The 13291-nt window shown below is 44.1% G+C and overlaps 1 protein-coding gene across 2 annotated transcripts in view; it reads right to left on the reverse strand.

Moving 5' to 3' along the window:
* The window catches only part of PPP6R2 (protein phosphatase 6 regulatory subunit 2), a 168259-nt gene that overhangs the window by 31692 nt on the left and 123276 nt on the right, over window positions 1–13291 (reverse strand). For both annotated transcript variants that reach the window (XM_074976508.1, XM_074976499.1), the window contains exons 19-21: window positions 9145–9317; window positions 3278–3440; window positions 2445–2533 (exon numbers count right to left, since the gene is read on the reverse strand). In XM_074976508.1, the coding sequence (XP_074832609.1) occupies window positions 2445–2533; window positions 3278–3440; window positions 9145–9317 (425 nt within the window). The remainder of the gene's footprint in view (window positions 1–2444; window positions 2534–3277; window positions 3441–9144; window positions 9318–13291) is intronic.

Consider the following 13291-nt stretch of genomic DNA (forward strand, 5'->3'; position numbering starts at 1 on the left):
ATGAAATTCTGAGAGCACGCTCAGAATGAGCTTTGGTTATGACTGCAGCACCATGTGACTGTGTGTCATGTAGTACAGAAGGTGGGGGGAAGGGTTTGAAGCTCAGTCATTCTCCTGGCAAAGTAATGGCCACTAGAGATGCTGCCTTATGAGTGAGGGTCCAGTCTGACAGAGGTTCAAATGGAGGCTCCATGTGTCACAGAACTAGACTGAGGTGTCAGAAAAGATAGGTTCTCTAATTGCAGGTAAATGCACAATGGCCCTTTGCAAAACATTGATACCATGGGATGAGAGAAGACCAAGCCGGACTGTATAGGCAAATGGTAAGCTGAAATCACCACAAAGTGGAGCTTAACAAAGCTAACATGGAGGCTAGCCTCTCTAAAGTGCTGTAAGTGACTGATAGTAGGTAATATGGAAGGGGCTGGACTGGGTCCAGACTATGTTAGGCTGCACAATTTGGAAAACTTTTTTCATTCATATGCACGTGTGTTCTTCTGGTACACGCTTTCCTGCTCTTTGTAACAATTTGCTAAACCACTAGGAAGCAGACTCTGTCTGTGGTATTCAACTAGCCAGCAGCCACAACATCAAGTGTAGTGACTTCAGTTCTGGATCAAGTGCTTGGCCATACTGTTATGAGAACAGGCCTGGACAGTGTGGGAGTTGCATGAAAGGATGAATAGATATCTGCACTAAGCTATTAGCCAAAACTCTCTTGGCAAATATGGTGCTACAAGAACTATTACAGACTTGTTTCTTGATTCTGGAAGCCTCTCTGGTACTCCAGGAGTTAGTGGAATGACACATAAGAAGCCTTGGGACTAGCGCAGAAAGTACATGTCCCATAACCAGCTCAGATTCATGCTCACTTTGGAGCAAAATTTCTGGCTCTTGGCATTGATGGCAACAGCAAACACCTAATTGCTGCATTTTCCCAACACAGGAACATCAGTGTTATGATGGACTTTCACAAGGACCACTCGTGAGGGGTGACCATATTTGCTCAGAAAACCCAGTGTGTTGTTACTGACAGCCAGAAGGTAAAGAGTGCCCCAGGACTAAGCCACCTTGTTACTCTCCTACCTCCTGCGAGAGGGAGTCTTTCTTTCGGTAGCACGGTGTCAGCACCTTTGCATCACCAGGCTTTCAGCCACTTGAGCACTCTTCACCATGCTTCGGTCAGTTCTAACTGCTCCTTGCAGGTTAACAATAGATGCATCCCAATTCCCAGGTTCCTCTGAATCACTCCCCTTAGCCCCTTACAATTTACTAGTTCTACCTTAAATCCCACTCCTGAGAAGCACAAAGCAGTTGGGAACACTTGTAATAAATCAGGAGAAGGTTTGAGAAAGAGTAAGAATTTAACCAGAAACAAGAGAATGGTTATTGCAACCCAAAACTAAACCATAAAGTGGGACCAACACTTACTAACAGTCACCGTTCCCTGTTACTAAAGTCCATTTCCCTCCTAAAGATCAGTCTGTTGCTGAGCCATTTGGTTTCTCAAGAGCTAGGATCCAAATGCTCTTGAAAACAGCTTCCCTGCGAGGGGCTTTCTTCAGTGAAGGATAAAGAGTGTTTATGCCTGGTCTGTGTGATATTCTGATTCTACTCACAGACAGGGCAAATTCCTACCATGTTGTAAAGTTCTTTTGTATCTTTAAATGACTTTGATAATTTGTCATTGCCTCTCATGGTTTCCCTTTAGTATTGCACAAAGCTAAAAAAACAGAGCCTTGCATAATATCACTAGCCAAACTCCCGCTTCCCTGAATGGGCCACCACCAAGGTGCATTAGCTTCTGGTGACTAATTTCAACTCCAAATCCCTAAAGAACTTTCCAATAAAGACGCTATCCTGTAAATATTTTCTACAACATGCCACTCACACTGACTGTGAATGTTCACAAGTTACAAGCTTACTGTAGCTGTGTTACATGTTCTTCTTTATGGATAAAAGACTTGTAAGCTGTGCCTGGTGTAATGAATTTGTCAGGTCTGAAGTGAGAGATTTTAGCAAAGACTGAAGCCTTTGCCAAGTTGTCTGCGTGCCACAAAGATCCATCAGGTTTACCCCATGCTGGTGGCATCATTTCCAGAGGCTGACGGCACCCAGACAAACGAGTGTGCAACTCTCACTCCCAGGATCCGCACTGTGGAGTTCTGGTGAACGGGGGCGGGCGGGAAGCCTGTTACCCTGGTATCCTCTGGGGAACAAGTCCCTGGCACAGTTGTTTCAAGCTGTTCTGGTGTTTGCTAATGTCTTGAAATTTGGTTGTCTGACACCAGAAAGATCAGTCTGAGGTCCTGAAAAGCAAAGCACCAGAGGGGATCTTCTAGGTTAATGAGGAGAATCAAGCTCTAAACTGGCATGAGGTGAATCACAAAAAATTCAGAGGTTTAAACACCAATCATTTAATATTTCATATTATTGCCACTTACAGTTCTTGTCCTGGCCTTGCTTGGTGTTTCGCTCCGAGTCACTGCTTTCTGTATCCACAGGAGAACTACATCGGGGACCTGATTCTGAGCTAGAAAAGAAAAGACCTGAGAATGAAGCTGCTCTAGCCCTAATATATGCAACTTAAAAAACTCCTAGGCTATGTCTACACTGGCGGATCAAAAAGACAAATGAGGTGCTAATTTGCATATTCAGCACTTCCTTTGCATAATGATGGCCACTCGCCGTTCCAGAACAGCTGCTTTTGAAACACAAAACAGCTGTGTAGATGGGGTATCTTCGAAAGTCCCACTTTCAAAAGCACCCTTCTTCCTAATTCTTTTTTTTCAGGAAGAAGGGTGTTTTCGAAAGTGGGACTTCCTTTCCAAGTAACCCCGTCTACACGGCTGTTTTGTATTTCAAAAGCAGCTCTTCCAGAAGTCAAGTAGCTGCCATTATGCAAAAGTACTGCACCATTTGCATTTTCGTGCTGCCTTTTATGCCTCTTTCAAAAGGGAGGGGACAGTGTAGATGTAGCCCTAAAGAATAAGTCATTACAAGAAACCCTAACAACACAGAGTGTATTAAGAGCTTTGCAACAGTGACATTATAGTATTATTATCATTATGGCATCATCATAATATAAAAATACCAATAGCACTGATTTCAATCAGTGCAAACAGAGGTGTATTGATTCAGAATCCACAAAGACAAGATTTAGAGAGAAGAAAGATTACAGCAGAGACTCCTAGCTAGTTATTCCACACAACCACATTCCAAACCTTCTTTCACATACAATTTGTGGAGAAGTTATTGGTAGTTATGCTTCCTTTACCAACAAAAAGGTTGAAAGTCTGTAAACTTCGCCCATCCTTTCTCCTCAGGAGTGGCTGTCTCTGGTGCTGCTGAATCCCACACACTTGATCCAACATCCATGGCCACACAGGGTGCTGGGGGCTTTGAATTCACTGGTTCAAACACAGCTGTCCACCCGGATCCTGAAGGTACAAAGATAAACAGGAGTTGCTAAGGTTTTGTACAATCTTAGGATGTTACAAAAAAGCCAAAGTGAGAGAGGAGGAGTTCCCAAAGGTAAAAACAAAGATTGTGCAATAGGAATCCTTATAAGAAGCTACAGAAGGACTTAAAGACAGCTGGCCATTTACTGACTATATGGAAATTGATTTCTCTGACAAATACTGCAACTCCATGATTGGGGAGCACTAATTAATACAGATGGCTTTATAAAAAATTCTTTAATTGCAATGCACTAGCTGCAGGTATACACTATGCTACTTGCAAGATGTGGGCAAGTTTCTAGCCAATTCCAATGAAGAACTACTGTGGTTTGTAACCTATCTTAAATCAGCTTCTGTACCAAATGGCTGAAGGATAGCTAATGTGACACCAATTTTTAAAAAGGGCTCCAGAAGTGCTTCTGGGAATTAAAGGCCAGTAAGTTCTAACTTCAGTACCAGGCAAACTGGTTGAAACTACAGAAAAGAAAGAACAGAATTGTCAGACATAGAATATAATTTTTGCGGGGGGAGATATTGGGGGGACATGGATGTCAAGGTGACTTTTGTAAAGGGAAATCATGTCTGACCAAACTAACAGAATTCTCTGAAGGCATCCACATGTATGCGGATAAGGGGGATCAAGTGGATATGGTGTACTTCAGATTTTCTGAAAGCCTTTGACAAGGTCCCTCACCAAAGGTTTTAAGCAAAGTGAACTGTCCTGGCATAAAATGGAAGATCCTTCCCATGGATTGGTAACTGGCTAATAAAAGGAAACAAAGCATAGGAATAAATAAAGACTGGAGAGAGGTAACTAGTGCTGTCCTCCAGGAGTCCGTACTGAGCCTAACCCTATTCAACATATTCACAAATGATCTGGAGAAAGCAAAACTGGGAGATGGCAAAATTTGGTGAAGAACATCAAAGGGATCTAACAGAGCTAGGTGAGTGGGCAACAAAAGAGATGAAGTTTAATGTTGATAAATGCAAATGAATACAGATGGGCAAACATAATCCCAAATATACATATAAAATGATGGAGTCTAAATTAGCTGTTACCACTCAAGACAAATCTTACAGTCATTGTGGGTATTTGTCTGAAAATATCCACTCAATGTACAGCAACAGTCAAAAAAAGCAAGAAATGTTGGGAAGCCTCAAGACGAGAAGAGATAATAAGACAGAGAATATCTTACTGCATCTAGATAAAGACATGGTACACCCACATCTTGAACATTGTGTGCAGATGTGACTGCCTCATCTCAAAAAAAAAAAAATACAGGAATTGGAAAAGGTTCAGAAAAGACCAATAAAATTATTATGGGTCTGGAACTGCTGCCATATAAAGAGATTAATATGACTGGGATTTTTCAGCTTGGAAAAAAGATGACCAAGAAGGTATGTGATAGAGATGTATAAAACCATGACTGGAGTGGAAAAAGCGAATAAAGAAGAGTTATTTACTCATAAGAACATAAGAATGGCCATACTGGGTCAGACCAAAGGTCCATCCAGCCCAGTATCCCGTCTGCTGACAGTGGCCAATACCAGGTGCCCCAGAGAAGGAGAACAGAAGACAATGATCAAGTGATTTATCTCCTGCCATCCATCTCCTGCCCTTGTACTGAAGGCTAGGGCACCATACTTTACCCCTGGCTAATAGCCATTTATGGACCTAACCTGCAAAAATTTATCAAGCTCTTTTTTTAAACCCTAATAGAGTCCTGGCCTTCACAGCCTCCTCCGGCAAGCAGTTCCACAGGTTGACTGTGCGCTGTGTGAAGAAAAATTTCCTTTTATTAGTTTTGAACCTACTACCCATCAATTTCATTTGGTGTCCCTTAGTTCTTGTATTATGGGAAAAGGTAAATAATTTTTCTATGTTCACTTTCTCCACACCATTCATGATTTTATATACCTCTATCATATCACCCCTCAATCGCCTCTTTTCCAGACTGAAAAGTCTCAGTCTCTCTAGCCTCTCCCCATATGAGACCCGTTCCAAACCCCTAATCATCTTAGTCGCCCTTTTCTGTACCTTTTCTAATGCCAATATATCTTTTTAGAGGTGAGGAGACCACATCTGCACACAGTACTCAAGATGTGGGCGTACCATAGTTTTATATAGGGGAAGTATGATATCTTTTGTCTTATTATCTATCCCTTTTTTAATAATTCCTAACATCCTATTTGCTTTACTAACTGCCGCTGCACACCGTGTGGATGTCTTCAGAGAACTATCCACTGTAACTCCAAGATCCCTTTCCTGATCGGTCATAGCTAAATTTGACCCCATCATTTTGTACGTGTAATTTGGGTTATTTTTTCCAATGTGCATTACCTTACACTTACCCACATTAAATTTCATTTGCCATTTTGCTGCCCAATCACTCAGTTTGCTGAAATCTTTTTGTAGTTCTTCACAATCCCTTTTGGTTTTGACTGTCCTGAACAACTTGGTGTCATCTGCAAACTTTGCCACCTCACTGCTTACCTCATTTTCTAGATCACTGATGAACAAGTTGAACAGGATCGGTCCCAGGACTGATCCCTGGGGAACACCACTAGTTACCCCCACTCCATTGTGAAAATTTACCATTTATTCCAACCCTCTGTTTTCTGTCTTTTAACCAATTCCCGATCCATGAAAGGATCTTTCCTCCTATCCCATGACCGCCTAATTTACATAAAAGCCTTTGGTGTGGGACCATGTGAAAGGCTTTCTGGAAATCTAGGTATATTATGTCCACTGGGTGCCCCTTGTCCGCATGTTTATTAACCCCTTCAAAGAATTCTAATAGATTAGTTAGACACGACTTCCCTCTGCAGAAAACACGACTTCCCTCTCATAACATAAGAACTAGGGTTCAGCAAATGAAATTAATAGGTAGCAGGTTTAAAACAAATAAAAGCAAGTTTTTCTTCACACAACACACAGTCGACTTTTGGAACTCCTTGCCAGAGGACTTTGCAAAGGCCAAGACTATACCAGAATTCAAAAAAGAACTTGATAAATTCATGGAGAAGAGGTCAATCAATGGCTGCCAGCCAAGATGGGCAGGGATGGTGTTCCTAGCCTGTTTGGCAGACGCTGGCAATGGGTGACTGACAGGAGGTGGGAACCTGTTTTGTTCATTCCCTCGGGCCACTGTGAGAAGAAAGCAGACTGGGCTAGACAGACCTTTGGTTTGACCCAATGCAGCCATTCTTACGTTCATCTAGGGATTTATAGGGCCCTCAGCACCACAGCATTTGCATGTGCCAATCATTAGTGGATTTAATTTTCACAATATCTCCCTACAAGGTGGAGAAGTGCTATTATCACCCTTTCTGCCGGGGGATGGGGGGACTGATGTACAGGTAGATTATTCAAGGTAATATAGGTGGCCAAGTAACAGAAGCAGGGATTAAATCCAAATTTCTCAAGTCCTAATCCACTACCTTATCCACTAGACCATCCTTCTAGCTCCTCAGTTTCATACACACAGTTCTAACAGTAATTTGCTTCTTGACTTGCAGTGCAGTACCTCTGTTACTACAAGGTCTGTTATGCCAAACCAATCAGCCACTGAGAAGCATGCACAGATTAGGAAGTGATCTACCACACCTATATTCACTCATGAATTTTACCAGTGTCTTAACCGACCATTGAGGCAAAGGCAACTGCACCAATTAGGTTGGCCGCAGAAAATGAGTGTTGTATAAATAACCATTATTAAATTGGCCCCCATGTAGATATCCCTATGATGACGGCCTGAAAATATCTGTGTTTTTGTAATGCAGACCGTAGGCAATGGCATTGGAAAGTTTTGCTATCCTTTCTTCTGTAGCAGCACCAGTTGCAAAAAACATTTGTATCAGTTGCACCTCCTGTCTCTACCCTCACTCTCTTGTGTTGCTCTGGATGGAGCATGTGTGAGCCCTCCTTCCCCAGGCCCGCCAAGAGTTGGTTTGCAGCACTGAAGCTGAAATAGCAACAGGCAGTTCTGCACACAGAGAAAAAGGGGACAGGAAAGCAAGGTTGGCCAAAATATATTCAGTTTTGCTTGCTATAAAACACTTAAAAATACCCAGGGGTCACCATCTTAGTCAAACAATGAGAAGTCCTGGGGCACCTTATAGGCTAACAGAACCCTTGAAGCATAAGCTTTTGTGGGCAAAGACCCGCTTCGCCGGATACATTGTTTTTGCAGATACAGCCTAACACAGCTATCCCTCTGATACTCATCTTAGTCTTCTCACTTAACATTGTCTTTATTGGTTCTTAATAAAAATTGATACTGTTACATAGTGTTTTTTTTCTAGGAAAAAAGGTTGAGCAACTCAAAACCCAAACCACCCCCCTGCCCCAGGCCCAACCTCCCTCTGACAGCTTAACCACCCCATGCAGGGCCCAAGCCACCCCCCCCCCCCCCCGCATGGGGCCAGAGCAGACCCCTTGCCGCTTAACTGCCCCCACCCTGGTGTCTTAACTGCCCCCTGGCAGGGCCCGAGCTACACCCTGCCACGTGCTTAACCACACCCTGGCAGCTTAACTGCCCCCCGCCTCTGCATGGACCTCCCTGTTCCTTGTAGCCAGGCACTCCAGCCACCCTCCTGCCAACTGAATACCCCCGTTTTCCCCTGAGCTGGGTCTCTCCAGCCCCTCACCCTCCAGCTGAATGCCTTCCCCATTCCCCAGAGCCCCCTGAAGGCCCTCTCAGCTCCTCAGAGCCAGATACCTCCACTCCCTCCCCAAACACCCACCCCAATCCCCAAAGCCAGGTACCTCCACCTCCCCACTTCCCCAAATGCCCTCCCTGGTCCCCAGAGCCAAGTACCTTTCCCTCCCTCCAAGTGAAGGCCAGTGACTTACCTCCCTGCTGCCGCAGGGGCCCACCAACTACATCACGCTGGGGCCATGCAAGCACCGTGCTGTGCTGGGACACAGGAGCTGCTCCAGGACCACACTGGGCCTGAGGTGCTGGGGCAGCAGGAACCACACGGCTCCCGGGATGGAGCTGTGCATGCACAGAGCACGGTGGTAGGGGCAGATTTAAAAATCGCGGACCTGGGGGAAAAAGGCTCCGGAACACCATTCTGCGGCGTTCGGGCAGAAAAAAAGCCCCGCTGTTATAGTACAGGCTGCATCTCTTTCGCCCAGCATCCTTGTGACCTGACCAATGCTGAACCAGAGAATTTGCTGAACCACAGGAGGTCAACTCTGTCTCGCAGCATAACCAACACTTCCACTGCTTACTGGCTCTGAGAAGACAGGGGTAAATTAGAGCTGAATACTAGCACAGAACTCTGAGAGCCAGGACTGGTGGCTGTAAACCGCAGGAAATATGGCCACACCCATTATAAGTGGACATCCAGCTAACTAAAATCATGCTGGGTTATAGATGTTTCTGGACCAGAGAGGTTCAACCTGTATTTACACCATGCCTGGGTCCAGAAACATAACTGAAACTGCATGTTGTAAATTTGCAGAACCCAGCTCTCTGCACCTGCACGATCCAATCCCTCCAACATTTGAAGGGAGGAATATGCAGAAGCAAATTCACAATGAGTATTTTATTTCCCAGCTGAGAAGCATCAGTTGCTATGCGGCTCGCATGTACCCATGTGGTAGATCTCCAGGAAAGAGAGCCTGAGTCACATTCCTGAGGACTTAATAAAGAGGATATACTGAACTTTTTACCTTCCGTAGAGTCAGTGTCTTTCTGCTCAGAAGCATTATTCTTGTTGGTGTTCTCCATCGGAGGTGTTGTATGTTCTTCTGTTTCCTCTTCTTCTGAGTCGACACTGCCATCATGATCCCCATTCTCTAGGTCACTTTTTGAGGAACTCTCTGAGGTCTGAGATGCTCCAAACCTGAATCAGAGAAATCAGAGTTAGAAAGCCCTGTTAAGCAATGAGGTCCATCCCCCACCTGCTAGTCCCACTAGGAGGAGGATGGTAGGGACAAGGCAGGATTGTTCCTGAAAGTGTATCTTTAAGTACTTTGATCAGAGTAGTTTTGATATCCCAATGGCAGGGCATCCAATGGGAGACATTCCTCATTTAATAAATGTCTTTCAGGAATTCTGACCTAACATTCACAGAATCACAGGGCTGGAAGGGACCTCAGGAGGTCATCTACTCCAGCCCCCTGCTTCAAGCAGGATCAATCCCCACTAAGTCATCCCAGCCAGGACCTTGTCCAGCCGGGACTTAAAAACCTTGAGGGATGGAGAATCTATCACCTCTCTAGATAACGCATTCCAATGCTTCACCACCCTCCTGGTGAAGTAGTTTTTCCTCATCTCTAATCTACACCTCTCCCTCTTCAACTTCAGACCATTACTCCTTGTTTTGCCTTCCGACACCACTGAGAACAGTTTCTCACCCTCCTTTTTAGAGCTCCCCTTCAGGAAGTTGAAGGCTGCTATCAAATCACCACTCAGTCTTCTCTTCTGTAAACTAAACAAACCCAAATCCCTCAGCCTATCCTCGTAGGTCTTGTGCTCCAGAACCTTAAATCATTTTTACTGCTCTCTGCTGAACCTGCTCCACAAATCCATATCCTTTTTATACAGGGGGACCCAAAACTGGACACAATATTCCAGATGTGGCCTCACCAGTGCCAAATAGAGAGGAACAACTACTTCTCTAGATCTGCTTGAAATGTTCCTCCTAATGCACCCTAGTATGCCGTTAGCCTTCTTGGCTACAAGGGCACACTGTTTACTCATATCCAGCCTTTCATCCACCATAACCCCTAGGTCCCTTTCCATTGTATTGCTGCTGAGCCAGTAAGTCCCCAACCTGTAACAATCCTTGGGATTCTTCCGCCCCAGGTGCATGACTCTACATTTCTCCTTCTTGAACCGCATCAGATTTCTTTTGGCCCAGTCCTCCAATTTATCCAGGTACCTCTGGATTCTCTCTCTACCCTCCAACAAATCTACCTCTCCCCCTAGTTTTGTGTCATCCGTGAACGTGCTGAGGGTGCAATCCAGTCCCTCATCCAGGTCATTAATAAAGATATCAAATAACACCGGCCCCAGAACTGAGCCTTGCGGCACTCCGCTTGAAACCGACCACCATCCAGATATTGAGCCATTGACCACTACCCGTTGGGCCCGACCATCAAGCCAGCTTTCTATCCATCTTATAGTCCAAGGATCCAATCCATATTTTCTTAAAAAGCAGTCAAGTAGCACTTTAAAGACTAGCAAAATAGTTTATTAGGTGATCTTTCATGGGACAGACCCACTTCTTCAGACCATAGCCAGACCAGAACAGACTCAATATTGAGCTTTTTGTTTTGATAGTGTATAGACTAGCACAGCTTCCTCTCTGTTACTATATTTTCTTAACTTATGGACAAGAATGTTGCAGAAGACCGTATTAAAAGCCTTGCTGAAGTCAAGGTACATCACATCCACTGACTTCCCCATGTCCACAGAGCCTGTTACCTTGCCATAGACGTTAATCAGATTGGTCAGGCAGGTCCTGCCCCTGGTGAATCCATGTTGGCTACTTTTGATCACTTTCCCCTCTTCTAAGTGCTCCAAAATGGATTCCTTGAGAATTCCCTCCATTATTTTCCCAGGAAATGAGGTAAGGCTGAGCAGTCTATAGCTCCCTGGATTGTCCTTCTTTCCTTTTTTAAAGATGGGCGCTACATTTGCCTTCTTCCGGTCATCCGATACCTCCGCCAATCTCCAAGAGTCTTCAAGGATAATGGCCAAAGATTCAGCAATGAACTCTGCCAATTCCCTCAGTACCCTTGGGTGCATTAAATCCAGACCTATGGACTTGTGCACATCTAGTTTTTCTAGATAGCTCAGAACTTGTTCCTTCCCCACAGATGGCTGCCCTCCACCTTCTCATACTACATTGTCTAGGACCGTCACATGGAAGTTGACTTTGTCCGTGAAGACTGAGGCAGAAAAAGCATTGAGACCTTCAGATTTTCCTACATTACCTGTCACTAGGTTACCCCCCTCATTCAGTAACATCCCCACACCTTCTCTGATAACTCGTTTATTGTTAACATGCCTGTAGAAACCATTCTTGTTACTCTTCACATCCTTCGCCAGCTGCAGTTCCAATTGTGCTTTCGCTTTCCTGATTACTGCCTGGCATTCTCCAGCCGTACGTTTATACTCCTCCTTAGTCAACTCTCCATGTTTCCATTTCTTGTATGCATCCTTTTTGAATTTAAGATGACTAAGGATTTCCCTGTTAAGCCAAGCTGGTTGCCTATCACGTCTGCATTTCTTACTATGCAGCAGGATGGTTTGTTCCTGTGACTTCAGTAAGACTTCTTTAAAATACTGCCAGTTCTCTTGAACTCTTTTCCCCTTCATCTTTCCTTTCCCAAGGGATCCTGCTCATCAGTTCTCTCAGGGAGTCAAAGTCTGCTCTCCTGAAATCAAGGGTCTGTATGTTACTGTTCACCTTTCTTCCTTTTGTCCAGATCCTGAAATCTACGATGTCATGGTCGCTGCAGCCCAGGTTTCCTCCCACTTCTGTTTCTTCTACTAGTTCTTCCCTGTTTGTGAGCAGCAGGTCAAGTTGCGCATGGCCCCTGGTCGGTTCCTTCAGCACTTGCACCGAGAAGTTATCCCCAACATTCTCCAAAAACTTCCTGAATTGTCTGCGTGCTGCTGTATTGGTCTCCCAACAAATGTCTAGATGATTAAAGTCTCCCATGAGAACATTCAGTCTTAAGTTTCAGTTTTGCAATTCTTCCCATAATCTCCCATTTATATTTCCAGTAAACTCTTACGGAATCCTTTCGGGGTTTACTATACCTTTCAAGAATTCTCCATGAGCCATCACTACAAAAAGCTATTAAAACAATTCTGAATCATTTCTTGTAAGTCAATTATTATTTACAAAAGAAACACAGGTATGCACAGCACTTTGTAAGTCTCTCTCTAAGGAGATGCAATCTAAAGTAAACAAAGATAATGGACTGCAGTACAGAAGGAAAAATGACAATGGAAGAATATAGAACTCAAGGGAGTGCAGATTTTTCATGGAGATCACAGCATACACTGTACGAAGTTCGATACATGTATTTCTTTTTCATTACAACCGAAGTCACTAAATTACTTTGTCATAGTTTCCTTGCTTGCAGAATGGGAGAGAGGAGTAGAACAGCTGAATTAACTACTGCGTGCATTGCATTCATAGAGTTTTATAACGTCAGGAGCAAACAAGCTTCCATATTCCAATTTACACATACATACACTTTCAAAATAACTGACTGTGTAAAAATTTTCAATTTACATGTGATCACTAAAAGTCATCATAAAATCATATTCTAAGGCTGGAAAGGACCTCTGGAGGTCATACAGTCCAGCCCACTGCCTAAAGCAGGATTAACCCCAACTAAATCATCCCAACCATGACTATGTCAAGCCCAAGACTTAAAAACCTTCAGGTTTTCCACCACCTTTCTAGGTCACACATTCCAGTGTTTCACCACCCTCCTGGTGAAATAGTTTTTCCTAATATCCAACCAACACCTCTCCTTCTGTAACTTCAGACTATTCCTCCTTGTTCTGCCATCTGTTACCACTGAGAACAGCTTCTCTTCATCCTCTTTAGAGCCCTCTTTCAGGAACTTGAAGACTGCTATCAAATCATGCTTCACTCTTCTACAAACTAAGCAAGCCCAAATCCCTCAGCCTCTCCTCATAGGTCATGTGCTCCAACCCCTTAATCATTTTTATTGCCCTCCACTGAACTCGTTCCAATGCATCCACATCCTTTCTATACTGGGGAGGCCCAGAACTGGACACAATACTCCAGATGTGGCGGCCTCACCAGTGCCAAGTAGAGAGGAATAA

This window comes from Carettochelys insculpta, chromosome 1, assembly GCF_033958435.1.
Source record: "Carettochelys insculpta isolate YL-2023 chromosome 1, ASM3395843v1, whole genome shotgun sequence".
Taxonomy (NCBI): Eukaryota; Metazoa; Chordata; order Testudines; family Carettochelyidae; genus Carettochelys; species Carettochelys insculpta.